At 57.6% G+C, this 21,787-nt stretch overlaps 1 protein-coding gene across 1 annotated transcript in view; it reads left to right on the plus strand.

Moving 5' to 3' along the window:
• ANKRD11 (ankyrin repeat domain 11) overlaps window positions 1–21,787 on the plus strand; it is a 53,014-nt gene that overhangs the window by 21,782 nt on the left and 9,445 nt on the right. The window contains exons 2-7 of the mRNA XM_040982219.1: window positions 13,039–13,186; window positions 16,084–16,222; window positions 19,518–19,688; window positions 19,835–20,038; window positions 20,560–20,702; window positions 21,546–21,693. Of these exons, the coding sequence (XP_040838153.1) occupies window positions 13,100–13,186; window positions 16,084–16,222; window positions 19,518–19,688; window positions 19,835–20,038; window positions 20,560–20,702; window positions 21,546–21,693 (892 nt within the window). The 5' untranslated portion in view covers window positions 13,039–13,099. The remainder of the gene's footprint in view (window positions 1–13,038; window positions 13,187–16,083; window positions 16,223–19,517; window positions 19,689–19,834; window positions 20,039–20,559; window positions 20,703–21,545; window positions 21,694–21,787) is intronic.

Raw genomic sequence — 21,787 nt, forward strand, 5'->3', positions numbered from 1 at the left:
GTGTCACTGCTTGCTTTGAAGGGTTATTTTATAAATTTGAAAGACAGAGTCACAGAGAAGGAGAAACTGAGCAACCTTTAGTCAGCTAGTTTCATTCCTCCAACGACCACAATGACTGGGCTGGGCCGGCGTGGAGCCAGTGATTGCTTGGAGGTCTGCCATGTGGGTTCAGGGACCCAAGTAACTGGGCCATCCTCTGCTGCTTTCTCGGGTTTATTAGCAGGGAGGTGGGTGGGAAGTAGGGTAGCCTGGCCTAACCAGTGCCCATTTGGGGTGCTGGCGCAGCAGTTGGCAGCTTGGCGTGTGCCACACCTCCCATCTGGACCCAGCATCAATATTTTCTGCTCTTTTTTTCTCCACAGGTGCTTAGCTGTCATGAGGCCATGTGTCTTTTTTTTTTTTTTTTTACATTCACAAAATTGTGTGTAATTTATTGAGATGTAATTTTATAGCTTATTGTATTTACATGTTCACAGAATTATATTATTATCACCACAGTTCAGAACATTTCATCAAACCCAGAAAGAAAATCTGTACAGTCAGTAGTCAAAATCCGTTCTGTCTCCAGTCATGAGCATCCAGTAATCTCTCATCTGTATAAATTTGCCCACTTTGAACATTTGATACAATTGAAACTTTTGCACGTGGGGTGCATTCACTAAATGCTCCCTAGCAGTCAAAGTTAGGTGCCCAGAAGCCGAATGAGGGTTCCCTGTGGGCAGCATGTGCCAGGCTGCCTGCAGGACCAGTCTGGTGCTTCTCAAGGAAGCCCTGTCAGAGCCTGCAGCAGGAGCTGGACGCAAGTCCTCTGATGGGAGACAGGGCTGTGGTAAGCTGCAGGCTAAGCAAGCACTCCTTACCAGTACCTCTGAAGAAAAGTCTTCAGTTGAGTGGGGTCCTGAAATACCTTGTACTTTTTTTTTTTTAATCTTAAAGATTTATTTGTTTCTATTGCAAAGTCAGATATATGGAGATGAGAGACAGAGAGGAAGACCTTCCGTCCGATGATTCACTCCCTAAGTGACTACAACAGCTGGAACTGAGCCAGTCTGAAACCAGGAGCTTCTTCTGGGTCTCCCTCGTGGGTACTGGATCCCAAGGCTTTGGGCCGTCCTCGACTGCTTTCCCAGGCCACAGGCAGGGAGCTGGGTGGAAAGCAGGATCACCAGAATTAGAACCGGCGCCCAAATGGGATCCCGGCGTGTTCAAGGAGAGAATTTTAGCTGCTAGGCTACCACGCCTGGCGTGCATTCTGTGTTTAAAGAAACCTTTGTCTTACCCCAATGACAAAGATTTTCTCCTCTTCTAGAATTTACATAGTATTTATTCTGTGTGGCATGAGATGGCTTTGTTGGATTTGTTTAAGAATGCCTTCTTACTGTGGCTCTGTTTGCCCAGATATCAGGGTACCAGGGTACCTGGTCAGAGATTTGTGGGCTCTGTCACGCTTGTTTCTGAGTTGTCTATTCTGTTCCATGGCTGATGAATCCTTCTGTTACCAGTATTACACTGTCGTGGTGGTCACATGCTTTTCAAGGCAGAGACTGTAAATGTTCACACTCGGTTCCTGTTGGAGGGCTCTTCATTGCCCAGCACCTTTCAGAATATGTGTGTGTGTGTGTGTGTGTGTGTGTGTGTGTGTGTGTGTGTGTGTGTGTGTGTGTGTGTGTGTGTGTGTGTGTGTGTGTGTGTGTATTTTCAGGTTGTTAAATCTAGTGGTCAATCGGGTCAGAACTCAGAGCTGCCCAGCATGGGGTCTTCTGTCCAGGGGCTGGCATGTCCCCTGTTCCCCTGTCATTGTGCGGCTCATGCAGTCGGGGCATCTTCGCTCAAGTTGGAGAACCTCTGTGTTTCCAGCTTTCTGCCGCAGTGCGTTGGGACACAGCAGTGCTGGCTCAGGACGGAGGTCTGGGCCACGTAAACACGGTGCCTGGGTTCTGTTCGGGCTCCCGGCTTTTGCTTCCTGCAGGCCCAGCTGTTACAGTCATTTGGAACTCAGTAGGAGCAGCTCCCCAGAGCTGATGGACTCTGGTGACCAGGGGCCTCTGCTGTGTTCATCAGACTGGGACAATGTTGGCAGTGAGTTCCCTCTAAAAGCCAGTGTGATGATCACAGCAGTTTAAGGCATGCCTTGTGTTGTTCACACTCGTGTACACGTGTGCATACGTGTCTTCCTGCTTCCCACACAGTTGTAAATTGAAGCAAATGGTGTTGGTGTTGCTTGCTGTCCACGCTCACTGCCTGAGTTCTCGGGCTGAGCTTTAGACTGTGTGTGTAACTGGGTGCAGGGCCTCTCTGCCTTGGAACCTTCGTTTCTTGCCTGCTTCACCCGTGAGTGCCCCTGGGGGTCACGTATGATGATTGGTTGCAGCTCCCAGCTGGTTTTTCACACAGGAAGCTATTCCAATGACCTCTGATCTCACTGGCCACTGACCAGTCCTGCAATTGGGCCATGGGTGTGGCGGGCTTCACCCACTGCTTTCCTGCTGTGTCATTTGTCTTGCTTTTTGAACCCTCTAACCCTAACCCTGCCTCTGTTCAGAGTCACTTTGAAAACCCCGTAAGGGGAGCCCTCTGAGCACACAGGTGGCTTTCCAGGAGCCTCCTGACTTGGGTGTGAACGCCCTGAGCCCTGCCACCCTGACCTTTGTCCCAACCTTCCACATCCTGCTTTCTGGTTGCTCCTCCCTCAGCTGACACAGCCTGTCCTTGTATGGCTTCCAGGCTTGCTCTGCTGTCTGTGGCCTGTATGCTTAAGCAGAGTGGGTTCCTGTGGGATTCCTGGCTGGTGTTTGCCGTGGCTTCGTCGTCTTTGTCTGAACGGCTCTCTGCAGGCTGCCCCGTGGCCGTGGCTGTTTTCTCAGCCCTGTGGATGTTTGCTGTTGATGCTGAGCCTCCAGTGCAGTGATGTGCTTTATCTCCCCAAGTACCTGGTGGCCCCAACTCTGCACTCCATGTGGCCCCCGGAGCCACAATCCCGTGCCAGGCAGGCAAGCTTTTCTTACCTGCATTTGGGAGGCCTTTCATTGTTAGGACAGAGGCCTACTTCTCATGCTGGCCACTTGTGGCCAGGTTGTGCTTTGGTGGTGTTCTGCATTGGGGAGTGAGGGAGGAGGATCACTTCTCCCCAAGAAGGCTGACCCCTGCCGCCCTCGTCCTGTTGGTTAGGACTGAGTGCTCTTTCTCTACCCCATTTCTTCTGGATACAGTGTAAACAGTGCTTTTCTTTTTGTGGTTGTGTTGAGGTGAATCTAGGGCTTGCTGGGGGCATTAGACCCCTGCCACCTCTCTGCTGTGCTGTGTGCCATGATTCCCTGCAATGGTTGCCTCCTTGTGACTGTGGCTGAGTGTCCCACTTCCTGCCACCCTTCTAGACCTTTCCATGCTGAAGGTCACTGTTCCTGGCCCTCTGACACTCAAACGTGTGAACTTTGTCTCTCCTACTCTGTGGTGTGCTCTGAGCCTGGCATGGCAGGCGCGACCCACTACTGGCCCTTACCACCTCTACCGAGTGCTCTCACAAGGTGCTGAAGCAGGCGGCATGGTTCAGACTGTCCTGGGCAGAAGGGTCCCCGGATTCTCTGGAGGCACAAGCTCAGGTTGGTGGTCCAGCACTTGCAGCAAGCGCACATTTATGGCATCTTGCAGCTGCAGTCTGTCCACCTGTCCAGCAAGGCCTGGAGAGCGCCATACAGATGTGAGGTGAGGTAAGGTGAGGTGAGGCAGTAAACCAGTCATGGACTTAGGGAGCTGGGGGACTGTCCTGAGACTGGCTGTGCCTGCTGTGTGCTCTTTGCTTAGCAGCTGACACAGAGCATGGACGAAGCTCCCAATTCACAGGTGAAGATGCATTCCTTCTAGTTGCAGCCAGTAAGCTGTGGTTCTGAGAGGCGGTGAGCATAGCTGGCTCCGGCTGCAGGGTGTAGGCGCTGGAGTCCAGTCTGTCTCCATGGCTCTTCAACTTACTTCTGTCGGGGAGTTCCTGGACACTGCTCTGTAGTTTTTCCTCAAAGTTTGAGACACTTACTAGTAATAATGATGCTGTTTGATTGTTCTAGATGCACACACACAGGGAGGGAGGCAGAGAGCTGTCCAGTCCCCTGGGTCACTCCCCAGATGCTCATATTCCGGAGCCAGGCTGACACTGCACACCCGAATGCAGTCAGCGGGAGCAGCATGACCTCCTGTGGGGCTGCTGGCGTCAGGAGCAGGGCTCTGTGGGGTGCAGCGTCCAGGCCGGTGTCCAGGCTGGCTGAGAGCTCACCCTGTGCCTCATCTCAGGCAGTGGCTGGTGGAGTGCACACTGGCTGCTGTTGGTGCAGTTTTGAACCAGGTTAATGTCCAGTGCCACACTGGGTTTCGGATGCATCCATTTTTTTTAAATATTCCGGTTTTTATTTAAAAATGGCATATGCCACCAGCTTGGGGAGCTGAAGCCTTCAGGGTTTACATGTTTTGCTCGGCTGCTGCCTTGAAGCCTGAGCAGCAGCCGTTGGCATCTTTGCAGATGCTGCCTGGCCGTGGCGTCCTTGGCAGCCCTGATGGCTTGTTCTCATTGAGCTTTCTGCTTTCTCTTGGCCGTTGTATCAGCAAGAGATGCACCAGTGACGGCTGTCTGGAATTTGACCACATGGTGAGTTCTTTTCTTTTGAATTTCTTCAGACTGCCCCCTTTTAAAATTTTCTTCAGTAGAGGAAAGTCCAGTTTATCTGCCTAGGATTCCTCTTGGAAAGAAACACAGACTCACATTTTGTGTTCAATTGGAAAACCTTCCCATCGGTCCTCACATGGTACCTCCTGTGTCCAGGGTAGATCTCATACCCGCTGAACCTGCAGAGTTCAACCTTCCTGGCGGCGACTCCCCCAAAAGAAGAAGGGTGGCGAAGGCAGCTGCGTCCATTCTTGCAGTCTGTCCTGGGCCTCCTTGCCTCACAATCTGCTGTCTCATGCCGAGTTTCTGTTTCAGGGACACCTGACGTACCCTGACTGACAAGAATCTACAGAGAGGGGCCGGGATCCTCGTGCAGAGGGCTAAGGGCTGTCTGACCCCCATGTTGCACCCTGGCTGCTCCCTGCTGTTTGGGCCCCTGTACCCGTGTGGGACCCTGGGGTGGAGTTCCAGCCTCCTGCCTTCTGCCCAGCCTAGCCCCAGCTAGGAAGTGGAAGAAGATCTCCCCTTCCTGACCCACTGTCCTGTATGCCATAAAGCTGCTTTGCAAATAAATATGAACAACAAACAGCACTGGCGTGGTGGCATAACAGATCGATCCACCTCCTGAAGCTGCTGACATCTCATGGGTGCTAGTTTGGACCCGGCTGCTCCACTGTGGATCCCGCTCTCCGTGGCCTGGCCGAGCAGTAGAGGCCCAAGCCTTTCAGGCCCTGGCCCATGTGGGAGCCCTGGAGGAAGCCTCTGCCTCGCAGCTTCTCTGATGAGCACGCAGCCCAAGCCTCTGCAGCCATTCTGGGGAGTGAACCAGTCTGTAGAAATGTGCCCTGCAAACAAACAGACTCCACAAGCAGCAGCCGATTTTTACTTTGAAAGAATCTGTGCCATAAATGGTGTGAGAAGGGGTTACGCTGTGAGCAGAGGGCTGGCGGGATTGGGTGGGACAGCCAGGGGAGGGGGTGGGTGGTCCTTACTTTAATTTGGAATTATTTTTATACCATTATCCTCTACAGCCTTCAGAAATCAGCTGGTGTCACTGCACATATGTTTAGAGCCGTTGCTAGGGCGATGGGGCTAGCAGCCCACAGTCCTTCTGGGAGGCTCACGGGAGGTGCTGCCCCCTCCACCTGTGGCGTCTGCCCATCACCTGCCCCGTGTAGATCGCCCTCCTTTGGCTTGATGACCTGGATCAGTCACCTGGGAGTAAATGAAGGCGTTCATGATGCTTCTAGGACAGAAACGAAGCCGTCTTGCTGTCTGTGGTGTGTTGGTGTTTACGGACACAGACTGGCTCGGAGAAAGCGTTGGTTTTCTTTCTTGAGTGTAATGCTGCACGGACACAGTTGCTGCTGGTGGAGAAGCCGGAAGCGCTTGTGTTTTCCTGGTGCCTTGTTGGGTTGCTGTCGTCCCTTGAACAGGAAACACAGCCTGCAGAGCGTGGTTTACCTGCCCATTTCCTGGAGCTTCTCAGAACCGTGGACTCTGCTTCCCCCTGTCCACCACAGAGTCCCCACGTTAGCACTGAAGTAAAAGGTTCGATTTAAGGGAAAATTGTGAAGTACCATCTATTTTTGTATAGCTTCATGTTGCTATGCACGTGTTTAATCAAGATCTCTTGCTAGTTTGATAATGGCGCATGTCTGCCCTGACTTGAAGCAAGAGGGGCTTCACCCCACTTGTGGAAGCAGTTCCAGTTCTAGCTGTGAACCGTGCACGGCATGAAGGGCCAACAGTAGTCATGCGACGTTGTAGAAGCAGCTGGTGAGTGCCTTTTCAGCGGGCAAACCCAGACTGCAGGGGGCTGCAGCATGCTGCCCCGTGTGCAGGCCACAGCTCCCGGGTGGGGCTCTGTGGAGGCTGAGCAGACATGCTCGGCCTGCCAGGTTGGCTTCTCGCTGTTTTCGATTCACATCAGTCGGTTTAAGCGGCCACTCCTTGGAGCAGTGGTTCAGCAGTTCCTGGGGACATAATGCAATTCTTGCTTCCTGCTGGTGTTCCCAGAAGGCTGGCCCTCACGGTCCTGATGTGTGGGTGCTGCTGAGCAACCTCTTGGTGAGGCACCCTGTGCAAGAGCTCCGGCTCCCATCTCTATGCTTTCTTACTTTCAAATAAGCCAGTCGTATTCTTTGAGTATTTTTGTTTTGTTACAAAACAAGGAAGATAGGAAACATTAAATACACTGATGTCTTACTCCATCATTATAAATGAATACTGAAATTTTCTGAGTTCCTGAAACTATTTTGAAAGTGCCCAGTGTGAATGTGACCACTACAGCTCTCAGGTCTGATATGGCAGTTAGCCAGCCCAGTGAGTCCCTTGGGCCTTACACTGGCATGGTGCCAGGGTGAGTCCATGTGGCATGCCCAGGGCAGTAGCTCATTCTGTGCTAGCCACACTCCTTCCTCTGTCGAGCTGTGGGTGCTTGATTGCCCTTGGTGCCTCTTGTGAGTACGGTTCCTTTGTCTCCTGAGCTGTTTGGGAAATTAGACAGTCTCAGACTGATCTGAGCAGCGCATGTTAGGGTGCTGCTGCGCCATTCTGTCTTCTGTCGTGCTGGCCATTGTAGGACCAGGAGTGCCTGGGAAACATTATCCATTGTAACTTGAGACACTCCCTCACGTGGCTGAGTGCATGCCTGGTTGGCTCTAGAGCTGATCCTGACTACAGCAGCATGGGAACTGCAGCTGCTGACAGCTGAGCCCCAGCCGGCTCACCCAGCACCACGGCCAGCCCACCATGCTCGGCTTCTGAAGACAGGCAGGGGGTGTGCTGGCTGCTGGGGCGGGCCAGTGACCAGCACCTGGGCAGGACTCTGCACACCCAGGCAGGCAGGCAGGCCCTTGGCCACCTCCTCTGTCATCCTGCCTGTTGGCTTTGGTGTATTCTGGTGGTTCAGCTTGGGTTTGCGGCAAACCTGGGCTGGGCACATCCCCCGGGGCTGCTGGTGTGGCAAGCATGCCCCCTCAGCCTGGACTTGCATATTTTCGTGACAGGAATCCCGGGGAGCTCAGGTTTGCTGCTCTCTGTGCAGGGCTCTGACTTGCCCGTAGGGTGTGACCTTGCCTGGTGTTCCTGCTCAGGCCTCAGACACATGGCATAGGGCCAGCTGGGCTTAGAGCCTCTGGGTGGGCACTCAGGGAAAGGGGGCGCCCATTGCTGCTAATTTGGCTTATTTAGCATCTGGCTTGTGCATGTTGCAGTTAAAGGAGGAGGGAAATTGCTGTGTGAGCCAGCCGAGTCTCCGTGTGAGCAGAGCCAGAGGATGCATTGGAGTGCAGGGTTTCGACTTCAGACAGGCCTTTCCCAGCAGATGTTTCAGATTTGCGGGGAGCTGGCATTTGTCAACACACTGTCAATGGGCAGTCCTGGCTTGCGGGGGAATGGCCAAGCACCCTGTCCGAGGATGCCACAGCTGGGCTGCTGACAAACCTGCACCCTGGTGTCATCTGGTATCCCCTAAGGACTGGGTGTGGTGGGAGGGGGACTTCCATGACAGCATTTGGGATGAAGCAAGGTGTGTTCCATATGCAAGGGCGAGCTTGGGAAAGATAGAGCTCCTGGCTCATCAGGCACATGCAGCGTGGCCTGGGTGTTGTCAGGGGACACAGGAGGAAGAGTAAACAGGGTGTGTTCTGGCTGTGGTTGAGTGTGGGGTCAGCCCTGTGTCTCCTTACTCTGTGGGGTGAGGAGCCTGGGCACCACCTTGCAGAGGGGTGCTTTGTGCGTCTGTCGGATTGGCACTTGTGTTTAGGGTGTTGAACATCCCTGAGAAATGCAGCTATGTGCCCAGTACTGGCAGGTTGCCCAGTGTACTTCTTGCATTCTGTGAGGTGTCTGTCTGCCCATGCTGATTAAGGCACTGGTAGTGCCTACCCAAGGGGTGGGCGTCAGTAGCCACTGGTTCCTGGACCTGTCTCAAGCCTTGTGCAGGCCCCTGTGGGGTGACTCCTGCCTTTGTCCCTAGAGCCTTTGGAAGCCCGGGCTGGATCAGGTATGTGTGCGCTCTGGTAAGCTGACGCTGGTGAGCAGGCTGGCGGGCTGGATCAGGTATGTGCGCTCTAGTAAGCCGACGCTGGTGAGCAGGCTGGCAGAATGGAAGCAATAGTGCCCGAGTCCAGTGTCCCGACCTTCCACATGTCACATTGTGCTGCTGGTGGCCGTGAGGTGAGGCGGGTCCAGCAGCGTGGGAACCTAGGAGCACCTCCAGGGACTCGGTCCGTGCAGTCCAGCTGGATCCGAGCCTTGGAAGGGGTGTGTGTACTGCGCCTGGTGGCAGAGCCTCTGGATGTCCAGGCTGCAGGTGGCCCCGGGTATGTACCAGGCTCCAGCCAGGTCCCCTGCGGCTTGAGATGCCCCTTTGCAGAATTCCCCACGAAAGGGCAGTGGTGGGTCAGACTCACTTCCTGTGCTGTCTGTTCTTTGGGAAAATGGTCAGAGTTCCGTCTTGGCTTTCTTGGCTCCTTGAGGTCTGATGTTGCACTGAGGTGGAGGACTCTGGCTTGGTTTCCCTAGAGATAGCCCCTGCTTCCTGACCCCCAGGCTGCTGGTGCCGGCAGATGCTCCTGCGTGCTTGTTCTAGGGGTTCCCCACCCAAGACAGTGGTTCGATTGGCTAATCCTCTCTTCAAGCTCTGGGATCCCATGTGGCTGTTTATTCGTGCTCTGGCTGCTCCACTTCTTCCAGCTCCCTGCTTGTGGCCTGGGAGAGCAATAGAGGACGGCCCAAGGACCCGGGACCCTGCACCCACATAGGAAACCCAAAAGAAGCTCCAGGCTTCGGATAGGCTCAGTTCCTGCCATTGTGGCCGCTTGGGGAGTGAATCAGCAAATGGACTATCTTCCTCTCTGTCTACTCCTCTCTGCATATCTGATTTTTTGTTTATTTGAAAGAGCTAGAGGGAGAAGGAGAGGTGGCGGTGGGAGGGTCACTCCCTGGACGGCCCCCGTGGTGGGGCAGTCTGAAACGTACAGCCCAGAGTATGAAGCTTCCTTGGGCTCTCCCACATGGGTGCAGGGCCAGGCACATTAGCAGAGAGCCGGGATGCGGCCTGCAGGTGGCGGCTCCCAGCCCAGCAGAGGACCCACTCCCTGGTGTGCCGAGAGCCTCGGTGAGGCCTGTGGTCCACATTTACTGTCTCCTGATGGGAGTTCCCCACGGAGTCGGGGCCAGTGCGTCGCTTAGAAAGTTCTGTGGGTTTTTTTTTTTTTTTTAAGATTTATTTATTTTTATTGCAAAGTCAGAATTACAGAGAGGAGGAGAGACAGAGAGGAAGACCTTCTGTCCAATGGTTCACTCCCCAAGCAGCCACAATGGCTGGAGCTGAGCCAGTCCAAAGCCAGGAGCCAGGAGCGTCCTTCGGGTCTCCTATGTGGGTGCAGGGTCCCAAGGCTTTGGGTCGTCCTCTATTGCTCTCCCAGGCCACAAGCAGGGAGCTGGATGGGAAGTGGAGCTGCTGGGATTAGAACCGGTGCCCATATGGGATCCCGGGGCGTTCAAAGCAAGGACTTTAACTGCTAGGTCACAGCGCCGGACCCTCTGTGATGTCTTAAAAGTCACTTTTAACCTCAAACATGTTTAATTTTTTGAACTAAGACTTCTTTATGTAGTTTTAGTCCTTTTTTTAATTTGGTGCAAAACATTTTTTGAAAGATTTACTTTTATTTTTATTGGAAAGTCAGATATACAGAGAGGGGAGATAGAGAGGAAGCTTGCTCACTCCCCAAGAGGCCGCAGCAGCCAGAGCTGCACCAGTCCGAAGCCAGGAGCCTCTTCCAGGTCTCTCATGTGGGTACAGGGTCCCCAGGCAGGGAGCTGGATGGGAAGTGGGGCCTTCTGCACTGCACCACCTGCCTGCCTCGCTGTGTCCCCTGGAGGACTTGCAGGTGAAAAACTGAGTCATGCGTGGGCTGTTTGCTGGCATTTTCCTCGTTTACAGTACAGGTGTTTACAGAGCAGCAGTGCTGTGTCGTGGATGGTTAGTGTGCAGGGGTAACCTGCAGAGAGAACGCGTGTGTGTGTGTGTGTGCGCGCGCGCGCACAGCTCCCTAAAGGCCCTCTGAATGTTCCTCAGTCCCCATCCATGGTGGCATCCCAGCTGAAGAAGCAGCTGGGCAGGCCTTGCAGAGCTGACAGGACAGGAGTGCACCTGTAGGTGGCCCTGCAGTTGGTGTGCCATCCTTGCCTCCTGCTGGTGCCCAGGCAACACTGGGAAGGTAGGTGGCATGTTAGGTTGTCATGAAAGGAGTGGTGAGCTCACACACCCCTTACCCACCAGCCTGTACCTGAGGTAGGTCCTACCCATGTGGCTGGACATCCTGCTGGAGGCAGCCTGCCGTCATCTGCTGTGTCAGATCTTGGGTTCTTTCTCAGCAGCCAGTGTGTTCTGGTCCCCCGGCTCTCTGAGCCCCACTGAGTGAACTGGCTTTCTGAAGACCTGAATGCCACAGCCTGTGGCTGGGCTGTCTGAGGGCTTTTCCTCAGCTGGGTGAGGATCCCAGGGCTGGGACACACTGCCCTGAGCCCCATCTACCTTTCTGCCTGGGAAGACCGCGTTCAATCCCTCTCCTCTGCTGTTAGAAAGTGTCCTGTCTGAGGGCTCGGGTCATTGGTGTCTCGCTTTGCAGCCGTGTCTGAGCCTGCGGCCAAGGGTAGCTGTGCGTCTGGTGAGGGCCTGCCCATGCTCTGTGCCCATCTCCAGGGCTGCTGCTCCTGCCCTGAGTGCACAGACCCCAGCAGGCCTCCCTCCCCTGTGCTGCAGGAGGCCGTACGGCATGGGTGTGTCCTCGGGTGGGTACCATCATGCCGGGAGGACCGGGCACAGGGGCTGGCCCTTGTCCTAGGCTGCCCTGGACCCTTAGGGATTGACATCACCGTTCTGCAAGTGGTCACAGGTATGTTTGCTGGAAATACGTACCATCAGGTAGCGTGACCTGGAGCCTCCAGCAGCCACAGAGCATCTGCCATGTGGGGAGGGCCCAGCCCTCCCTGGGCACCAGGTGACTGTGGATCCCCTTGCTGACTGAACCAAAACAGGAATAGTCATGTCACCTGACCAGGAAGACTGTCCTTGCAGCTCCAGTGGTCACCATGGTGATCAGAAACCACGCCCGGCCAGCTTCCTAACTCCCTCCTTTGTGCTCACCACTGAATCGGCACCCTTCGGGAGGCTTGGGGTCTCACGGCAGCCCCCACTCACCCTCTGAGCAGACTCCGGAGCTTAGCACTGCCTGCTCCTAGCTAGCCCATCCCCGGTGCAGTACGGACGCGTGGGGTAGCACCGTGGCTGTTTCTTGGAGGACTGGAGCCAGCCGGGCCATTCTGCCTGACAGGTTGGGGCAGGCGAGGGCAACATGTCCAACGTGCTGTCCAGAAACCCCAACGTATGCACCAGTGAGCGCAGCTCATATCTGGGTACAAAGAGCCAGAGTGATTCTGAAGCCTGTATGGCCTCAGCTGTCACTGTGAAACAGAAAGCTGTCCAAAACTTTGTGCCTGTGGCCCTGACACCTCATTTCACCTCCTGGGAGAGTTCTCTCGTGGCTGGTCCCCAGGTTGGGGCGGGAGGTCCAGCAGACACCTGGCAGCAGTGCCCCTGGCCAGCTGTGGAGTGAAGTGTGCACAGAGGGAAATGGCAGTGAGCACTTCTGTTGGACAGGGCATTTGCCAGCCTCCTGAGCAAGAAGGGACCCTGAGATCCCCACTGGGCCGGCCTGGGTGGGTGTGAGTTGGAGTGTGGCTGGCCATTGCTGTGCTGGGCAAAGACACGGGAGCGTGGGACTGTCCTCAGGTGGAGAGTGACAGGCCTGGATGCTGAATGGGTCGCAGTCTGCACACTGACCAGACCCGATTCTTCCAGGGGGACACTTGTGTCCAGTTGTCCATCCTGACTGCAGGCAGGGCCTTCTCAAGTTTCTGAAACATGGCCTCCTGGGTCCCAGGTGGCCATCCTGAGCAAGATGCTGTGAGTTGCCTGGTCAGCTTCGTTGGGAGTCTTGAGATGCAGGCTTCCCAACTGGGTGGTGGGAAATTGCAGTAGGCAGAGGTTGTCCTGTGTGGATCAGAGTGCTCGGTTAGAGACCCGGCAGCCCTACCCTTCTCCTTTGGCCAGGAACACAGAGTGCGGGACTTGGTGGACCGCTGCTGTGTGTGAGTGGCCGTCGGATTCAGGAGTTCCTGCAGGATGGTGTGGCGTGTGGCTGAAAGGAAGCCATCAACTGGTTTCATTTCTATAATGTTCCTCCCTGTTCCATGGAGCTCAAAGGAGCAGGGAGGCAGTGGCCTGAGGGTTAGGGTTAGGGCCTTTTCTGCTGTGAGCCCTGGGCGTGTTCTGAATGTGCTGGCTCTGATAGCCTCTGGGTCTTCTCTTGCAGCAGACAGTTGAGGACGAAGCGACGGCAGCATAAATGAAGACCACGTGAGGGAAGTAGAACGATGCCCAAGAGTGGGTGTTCTAGAACACCACAGCAAGACGACTTTCCTCTCAGCAACGACATGGTGGAGAAACAAACTGGGAAAAAGGTACTGCTCCCGCCGTGCTCCGCCGCCTGCGCCATGCCGCGTGAAGCCCCAGGCCAGGGCTGTGACGCTGGGTTCTCCTGCCTGCTCTCGCGGTTTGGTGCCATTAGCTGTGGATTCGGGTGTGAGATGACTCTACTGCAGAGTGGAGGTGGGGAGGACGTGGCCTTGGGGTGCACACCTGCTGTGCTGTCGTGCGGTGGGGGTCATGGACCCCGTGTGTTCTGTGAGATGGGTGTCTGGTGTCGTGGCTGCACAATGCTGTGGCCAGCCCAGCTTTCCTCCCTGTTCCCTACAGCTCTCATCTCTGAGTTGTGGTTTTCTGCAAACTGCGAGCTGGGCCACCTTCCCTGGGGATAGCTCAGCTGCTGTCCTAAGACCTGGGGCCTGATTTTGCCCCCTTACCCGCAGTTCATAAGACAGGGATCTCGGGGTCCAGATGGAACCATGAATGTGCCCAGCTTGTGGTCTGAGAGCAAGAAGAGTGCTAGATCCTGCCCTCGGCGAGCTGCAAGGCTCGGCTCTGCCTTGAGTCAGTGCTGGCAGGGTTGGGATGAGAGTGGTGGCCTGCCCACAGCCCAGGACCTGGAGTGTCACCTGGAGCCAGGGGATGTGAGGTGCCTCGGTCGCCACCTTGCAACACAGCCATTAGAGAGTCCAGGCAGGGTTCCCAGGAGCCGGGCCGAGGCTTGCTCAGCACGAGTGCGTTCTCTCTTCCTGACCACACTGCCCTGGAGACCGTCACGGTAGTAAGGGAATGTCCAGGTCCAGGACTTACTGATTGGTTCAAACACAGACAGCGGTTTTCCACCTGCAGGGTCACTGCCCACATGGCTGCCACAGCCAGCGGCCTCACTCCATGTCATGGGATGGTGGGTTTAAATAAGTGCACCACAATCCCACCCCAACCCCTCCATGTCCTTATAAGCTACTCAAGAAAGTTTGATGACAGTTTCCCCTGAGCTCTTGGCCTGAGAGGCTGCTGTGGGGTCCCTGGTCCTTGAGAAGCAAGCACCCCTAGTTGCCAAAGGCCAGGAGAACAGGGTGGCACTGCCCAGAATGGCGGCCTGCTGCCTCACCCATGCGACGGGGAGCACCACCTGCACGCCTCCCGTGGAGGCCAAGCTGCCCTTGTGACCTGGTGTCGCTCTCGTCCACTGGGCGTGGCTGTGCGAGTACAGATTTTGGGGGGATAAATGTGACAGAGGGGAATGAGTATAGAGTCAGAATGCTGACAGCTGACGTGTGGGTCAGCATGGTCACCACCCCTGAGTCAGCGTGGCAGCACGCAAGTGAGGACTCTGCCCTGCCGTGACCAGGACCACTCGAAGACCAGAGCCGAGGGAAGTCTTCATCTGACAGACAGGATCGTGGGCAGTGTGCTGTGGTGCACCGGGCCGCCTGCTCCCCGCCTGGGGCTCACACACAGCCTTGCTGTGCACAGGCCACGGGTGCCTGATGGAAGCACCTGTGAGGTGGCACTCGTGTCCTTCGGGGCCAGCGAGGGCAGCTGAGCGTGGGGCTGAGCCCTGAGGAGTGTGGGCCGCAGGGCACTGTCTGGGTGCCCCGGTCCTACAGCAGCGCTCTGCAGATCCGGCCTCCTGTCGGTGCGGTCACCCTGGGAGGTGGCACGCTGGGGACCAGGCTCCAGCCTGGCTCAGCACTTGTGCACATTTGAGAAGTGAACCCTCCGATGAAGATCTCACTCTGCCTTTCAAATCAATAAATCTTTGAAAATAAACTTCCATTGTCTGTTCATTGAGTTTGGCCTGTAACGTTGTACCTGCTCTTCACTTTTTGGTGAGACAGTCCAGGTTCTCTGTTGGCTGAGAGGTGTGCAGCCTGGTGTTGTCGGAACAGGAGCAGCTCAGTCCCTGTTGGGGATCAACTGCTGAGAGCCCCGCTACAGTCTCCGCTGCTCCCACGCCCAGCCTGTGTGTTCTGGCGGGTGCTGCAGCCTGGCTGGGCGACTCAGTAACCCCAGCCAGGCCTGTACCCACGCCCAGACCCAGTGTGTCAGCGGGTGCTGATGTGGAGAGTCCGCCAGCTGTCTCCAGGCAGACTGACGGTGCCGAGGGACCCGATGAGGTTCAAGAGGAAATGTGGCACCTGAAGCCGGAGCTTCTTCTGGGTCTCCCACGTGGTTGCAAGAACCCAAGGACTTGGGCCGTCCTCCATTCTTTTCCCAGGCTGTAAGCAGGGAGCAGCCAGGACACAAACTGCCGCCCATAGTGTAATGCCAGCACTGCAGGCAGAAGCCTAGCTCACTGTGCCACAATGCTGGCTCCTTGTTTACAAGTTACTTTCAGTTATTTAAAAGTCAGAGATCCTCCATTCTCTGGCTCACACTCTGAATGTCCCCACCTCATGGAAACCCCAAACCTTGACCTTCAAAACATGTGTGTCCCCTGGCTCTCAGTGCAGCTGTGGCCATCACAGGATCCTCTACTGACCTCTGTCCTGGTCTCCCTGTCCGTGTGCCCTTTGGGTTCCAGCTTCCAGGAGTGCCCCCCAGGGTGCCGAGGGTGGCTCCTGACAGGGCTCCCTGCAGGGTACAGTGAGGGGCTCTCAGCGAGGGCCTTCTGTTTGCACCTTTCACCCCACCCCTCACGTCTTGGGTCGGGGGTCGGAGCTGCTGCATGGAGGTGGACACATGGCTGTGTGGCTGTGCACAGCAGCACCCTAGGTTTCTGCTCATGATGTACCCCCCCCCCAAGAGTAGGGACAAGTGTAGGACGCGTGGGGTGCCTCGTGCAGCCACCCCTTGAGGGTACCGGACGGGCCAGGCTGCCCTGTGAGCGAGCAGACAGGAGCTGGGAATTGCCTTAGAGCCGCAGCCCCAAGTGAGCTTGTGGCAGGTGAGGGTTTGGTGGTGGCTGAATGCATCATTTCTCTCCTAGGATAAAGATAAAGTTTCCCTCAACAAGACGCCAAAGCTGGACCGCAGTGATGGAGGCAAGGAGGTGAGAGAGCGTGCGACCAAACGGAAGCTCCCGTTCACCGTGGGGGCCAATGGAGAGCAGAAGGACTCTGACACAGGTAACCCCCCCAGCCCTGGCAGAGGGACCACAGGGCAGGGGACAGGCTGCACTGTCCCTGTGAGCCCACAGACACCTGAGCCTGAGTCCGCAGTCAATAGCAAAGGCAGTGCCCGGAGTGGCCAGCCTTCCTGGACGTGGTCAGGGCAGTTCCAGCACTGTCCCCTCATCTCAGCAGGCTTCACTCTGTGGGCTCTGTGCGACTCCTGGGTGGGCTGCAGGACATTCGGCTACTCGAGGGGTACAGGGCCAGCCCCATGGACCTTACTGTTGGATATGTTGGGGCACAGGAAGGTTGTAGAGGCTGTGGGAGGGCTGTGGGCGGGCTGTGGGGAGACGTAGCCATGGGAGGGGTGCAGGACGGAGGGCAGCTGTCTACACTCCTTTTGGGGCCGTCTTTGGTGGTAGCTGAGGGCTCCAAGGTGCCCGTGGGCTCCGAGGATCAGTAGCAGGAGCGCCAAAGGTGGGCACCACTGCCCAGGGAGTCATGCGTCCTGCTCGGAGCCACACAACCTTCCCTCCCGCAGGGCAAGCCATGCCTGGTGAGGCCAAGAACCCTCTGGTCCCAGGAGTGTGACCTCTGCAGAGGGGAGAGTCCAACTGTGCTGGTGCCCTGCAGGGCCACGGGGTGCCGCCTTTACCAGCCACCTTTACGACACTCAGCTGAGCAGAAGCCGCTCCTCTCACTGCCGGGCCACAGCTCATTCACTGCTCCTGGGCAGTCACTTGGTGCCACCTGCTGCTCGTGTGAGCGAGCCAGCCCAGCTCTCAGGGCTGTCACACAGACAGGACAGGGCTACTGTACTGTCTCCTGGTCCGGGGCCCAGGGCACCAAGGGGACAGACAGACTGTTGGCTGCATACGGGAAGATGCTGGGTGTGACTGGCAGAGACTGGTCTCCTGGGTCTGGGTCCCTCCTCCCCTGGCCACCCGTGGCTCTCACAGCTTTTCCAGCTGTGACAGGGACACACAGTCCTCCCCCTTCTTCACACCTTGTCACAGGTCTTGCTGACCCGCCACCACAAGAGGATGTTGTCTGGGGCAAGCTGGGAACACATCTGCCCCTGGTGGCTCAGAAAGGCAGGTCCGGAGCCCAGTCCAGCGTGCCCTGGGGGTGCAGGACCATCACTGCCTCCTCCCAGGTGCCCTAGCTGGATTGAGGTAGGGCTCAAGCCAGCTCCCTGGTTGGGCATGCTGGCCTTGTAAGCGGGGCTGAATCCACAGCCCTGCAGCTCTGACACTCAGGGCTCACTGTCGGGTAGTAGGGCATTCTGCTCCAGGTTGGGTGGCTGGGCCCGTCTCCCCCGGGAGCAGGTCTGCTCCATTGAATAGCTGAGGGTGGTTCCACGGTATGTTTGCCGGCTCTGGGGTGTGACCTTGGAATACAGGGGGCCTCACCCAGCAGAACCTTGGGAGGGTGGGTGTGCGGTAACCTGTGGCTACAGAGATGGGGTCATTGTTGAAATCTGACCTCTGGGGGAGGGTCTGCTCTAGCATGTGGTCTAGCTGGGCAGGGCGACAGTGTGTGTCGCCGTTTTTTCACTGTGCTTCTGCACCGTGATGGTGGGCCTGTTCTGTCCCAGGGGTGTCTGCACCCTTCATACCAACAGCATGTCACTGTGACCACAAGCTGCTGGGGACAGTACCAGGGCAAGTAGTGCACGGGGTTCCAAGCATTCCCAGGGCTGGTCGTGCTGGACAGGCCTGGGACCATCAGGTGGCCGGCAGGTGTGTGTGGATTCCCTGTTTCCCAACCTTTGGGTGTCCAGTCTGGGTGCCCAGGCAGCATGCAGGCCATCTGTGGCGCTCAGCATCTCAGGCTGCTGTGTTTGGGAGGCCAGGTGGGACAGGCGCCGTTTCCATTGAGAGCTGGGGGGACTGGAGTGTTGTCCGTGAGCTCCTCCTGTTTAAAGTCTTGGCTCTCAAAGGCCACGTTGTTGCGCTATAGCAGTACTGACGCTGTCAGGACGCTGGACTGAAGTCCTGGCCCTGCCAGCGCAGACCCTGGGAGGCAGCAGTCATGGCTGGTCCCTGCCACGGGCGTGCCTGCCAGCCAGTGGTTCCACGGAGGTGTGGAGTTCAAGGCGTCTTCCTGTGCCAGGCCTCCAAGGAGCTGCCTCAGCGATGCCCGCAGGCTCGGCCTCCCACATCCCAAGCCATCCTCGGCCGACGCTCCCTCCTGGACCTGCCTGTGTTCCACTTTGGCCGGGCTGCACTTGGGATGCACGTGACCATCCATCTCTCCCTGGGAAGCAGCTTTGGGCAGCTCCTCCCATCTCCAGATGAGACGCACAGCATGGCCTGGGCGGGGTTTGCTGCCCTGTGGCTGCAGCTCTGAGTGGGCTCTGCAGCTGTCCTGGCTGCGGGCATCTGGTGGGGGTAGGTGAGTGGCCTGGGTCCTCTCTGGGCAGACACCCCCAGGGGATGAGAGCTGTGGGAGAGCAGAGAAGGGGGCATCCCCTGCTTCCTTGAGCATTGCCGGGGGACAAGGGAGTCCCTGGACACAGCAGGCACCCCACAGGCGCAGGCCAGCTCTGTGTCCTTGCCCAGAGCTGTCTGGACCCCAGAGGTACACAGGCGGGCTCCTGGCCATCTTGCCAGGTTGCTGTGACCTGCAGGGAGTTGTGCTTGGGGGGGATGGCACCTCAAATGAGAGCTGGATCCAGCTCTGGGACCCGCACCTCCCCGCACAGCCCAGAGGCAAGACTGGCCCACTGGTCCTCAGCTGCAGTGCTCAGAAGGAACCCATCGTGCATCCCCTGTGGGTGTGTGCTTCTAGAGGGTTCTGTGGGACATGCCTCAGCCTAGGGATCCTGGAGGGAGCTGCATGGCCGCTGTTACCACGTGCATGACACCAACAGGAGGCCTGTGAAAGGTGCAAACCAGGAGCCATGTGTGCCGAGTTGGGGTGTGGGCAGCCAGGGCCAGGCACACGTTCAGCGGAGTCCACCAAGCCCAGCTTCTGACCGACCAGACTGACTCCAGCCTCACTTCACAGCCTGGCAGAAGCGCCAGGAAGGGCAGCCTCCTTGGCGCCGTCCGTGTTGGGGGCTGCGAGGCTGGCATGCCCCCAAGAGCCCCGTGGCATGCGGGGAAGGTGGCCAGCGGGGTGTCCTCTGTGCCTCCAGTCTCTGCTCGAGGAGAGTGGGGAAGGACAGTCTGTCCCAGCCACTCGTGTGCTTCCACCACAGCCTGTCCGGGGCCGAGTGCCTCCCACACCTCACCTTTCACTCTGGAAGCTGCTGGGGGAGTGCAGGGCCTGTGACATGAACTCCCTCTCCCCTTCTGCCTCACAGAGAAGCAGGGTCCCGAGCGGAAGCGGATCAAGAAGGAACCCGCCACCCGCAAGGCGGGCCTGCTGTTCGGCATGGGGCTGTCTGGAATCCGAGCCGGCTACCCCCTCTCCGAGCGCCAGCAGGTGGCGCTCCTCATGCAGATGACCGCAGAGGAGTCTGCAAACAGCCCAGGTAAGCCCCAGGCCTGGGGAGGGACCTCACAGCGCGTGCCCCTCCGGGCTTGCTGGGGCTACTGGTTCCAGCACAGATGTCCCCTTTGCCCTGATGGGACCACAGCCGGTAATGCCCTGTCCCCCTGCCCCGCCCTTGGCTCACAGTTGACACGACGCCAAAGCACCCCTCCCAGTCCACAGTGTGTCAGAAGGGCACACCCACCTCTGCCTCCAAGACCAAAGACAAAGTGAACAAGAGGAACGAGCGTGGGGAGACGCGCCTGCACCGGGCTGCCATCCGGGGTGACGCCCGCCGCATCAAGGAGCTCATCGGGGAGGGGGCCGACGTCAACGTCAAGGACTTTGCAGGTGAGCGAGGCCAGCGTGGCCTGGGCAGAGGAGGATGGGAGAGGGGTGTTCTTCCAGCTTGTGCCACCACTGCCCACAGCATGTCTTCTCGGGAGCCTGAACCCCCCAGGTCATTTGACTGACAATGATTAGCTTTGCTGTGTTCCAAAATCCCCAGTTCCGCGACTCGGGCAGTTCCCTGTCGCCCCAGCAGAGGGCGCCCCGTGCCATGCACCCAGTCTCCCCGTTTTCGTTCAGGTGGAGTGAGCGTCACACTCCAGGCTGACACAGGCCCCAGTCGCCTCAAGTGGCCTGGGACCCTCTAGTGAGAGCCCAGGGGCACCAGGTCACCACTGCCGACTACAGCAGCTCTCCTACATGGGGCACAGGGAGGGGAGCCCTGTCTTGACAATGCCGAAGCTGCCTGCCGGGGGTGCCCTGTGTGTGTGGCTGCCTGGCCCCCCACGCACAGCCGTGCCCTGCCTTGACACGGGAGGGCACGTCTGGAGGACTCCTGACTGCATCCAAGCCTCTGTTTGCAGGCTGGACGGCGCTGCATGAGGCATGTAACCGGGGCTACTACGACGTTGCCAAGCAGCTGCTGGCCGCAGGTGCAGAGGTCAACACCAAGGGCCTGGATGACGACACACCCCTGCATGACGCCGCCAACAATGGCCACTACAAGGTGGGTACTCCTGCCCCCTGTGGCTGCCGTCACCCCAGCCCCTGGGCACGCTGCCACCCAAGAGCCTGGCTGGGTTGGCCCGAGCCCTCAGTCTCCATGATGAAACCCGGGCTTGCGTGACAAGCCAAAATCCGAGGGACAGAGGACTGCCCAGTAGAACAGAAGCTGTGGGGTGTGCCGCTCTCAGCTCCCTCTGGCCTCACCACATGGCTGCTGCAGCAAAGGGCTTGAGAGTCGGACAAGTGCTGGAGCCCGAGTGGGAGGCAGCAGTCCGGGGGGGAATGGCCATTGAGGTCCTCCTTGAACAGCTGCATCCGGGCTTGAAAGATGCCCAGGGCTGGACGCCATGGAGACATGGTGGGGCAGGCAGGGCAGTTGTGACCCGAAATCCATGGCATGACCTCTGAGGACCCAGTCACCTGGACCCCAAGTCTCCCCCTTCCTTCGGTGGTGTGCTCCACCTCAGGGTGCAGGGCTCCTGGCAGCTCAGGGGCCGTGGTGGACACGGATGCTGTGGGCTCACACTGGGCTGTAGCTGAGTCGAGTCGAGTTCCTACTCGGGTTCCGCGTGTCGCTGCCCTGGGAGTAGGAGCAGCGCCGTGCACCTGCAGCTTCCCTGCGTGGAATCAGACAAGGAGACTGAACCAGCAGATCCAAACCCGCTCCCTTTGCACCTGAGAACTGCCCCCCAACAGGCCGATAAGCTTTCTGCCTGGAAGGGGGCACCCTGGAGAGAGGACTGAGGAGGGATGGTGGAGCAAGGACCGGGCCGAGTGGCCGTGGAGGACTCAGGACCTGCACTGCCGTTCCCTGGTGGGCCTCACCACGGCCCTTCTCTTGCAGGTGGTGAAGCTGTTGCTGCGGTATGGAGGAAATCCCCAGCAAAGCAACAGAAAAGGCGAGACCCCACTCAAGGTGGCCAGCTCCCCCACCATGGTGAACCTGCTGCTGGGCAGGGGCACCTACACCTCCAGCGAGGAGAGTCCCACCGGTAAGCTGCCGGGGGCCACTAGAGGGGGAGCCCCCGCCCGCAGCCTCCAGCTTGTGTCGCCTGCAGCCTGGCTCCCCGCCATGACGCCTCCCTC

Source organism: Ochotona curzoniae, unplaced genomic scaffold (assembly GCF_017591425.1).
Source record: "Ochotona curzoniae isolate NIBS_2020 unplaced genomic scaffold, NIBS_Ocur_1.0 contig_3622, whole genome shotgun sequence".
NCBI lineage: Eukaryota > Metazoa > Chordata > Mammalia > Lagomorpha > Ochotonidae > Ochotona > Ochotona curzoniae.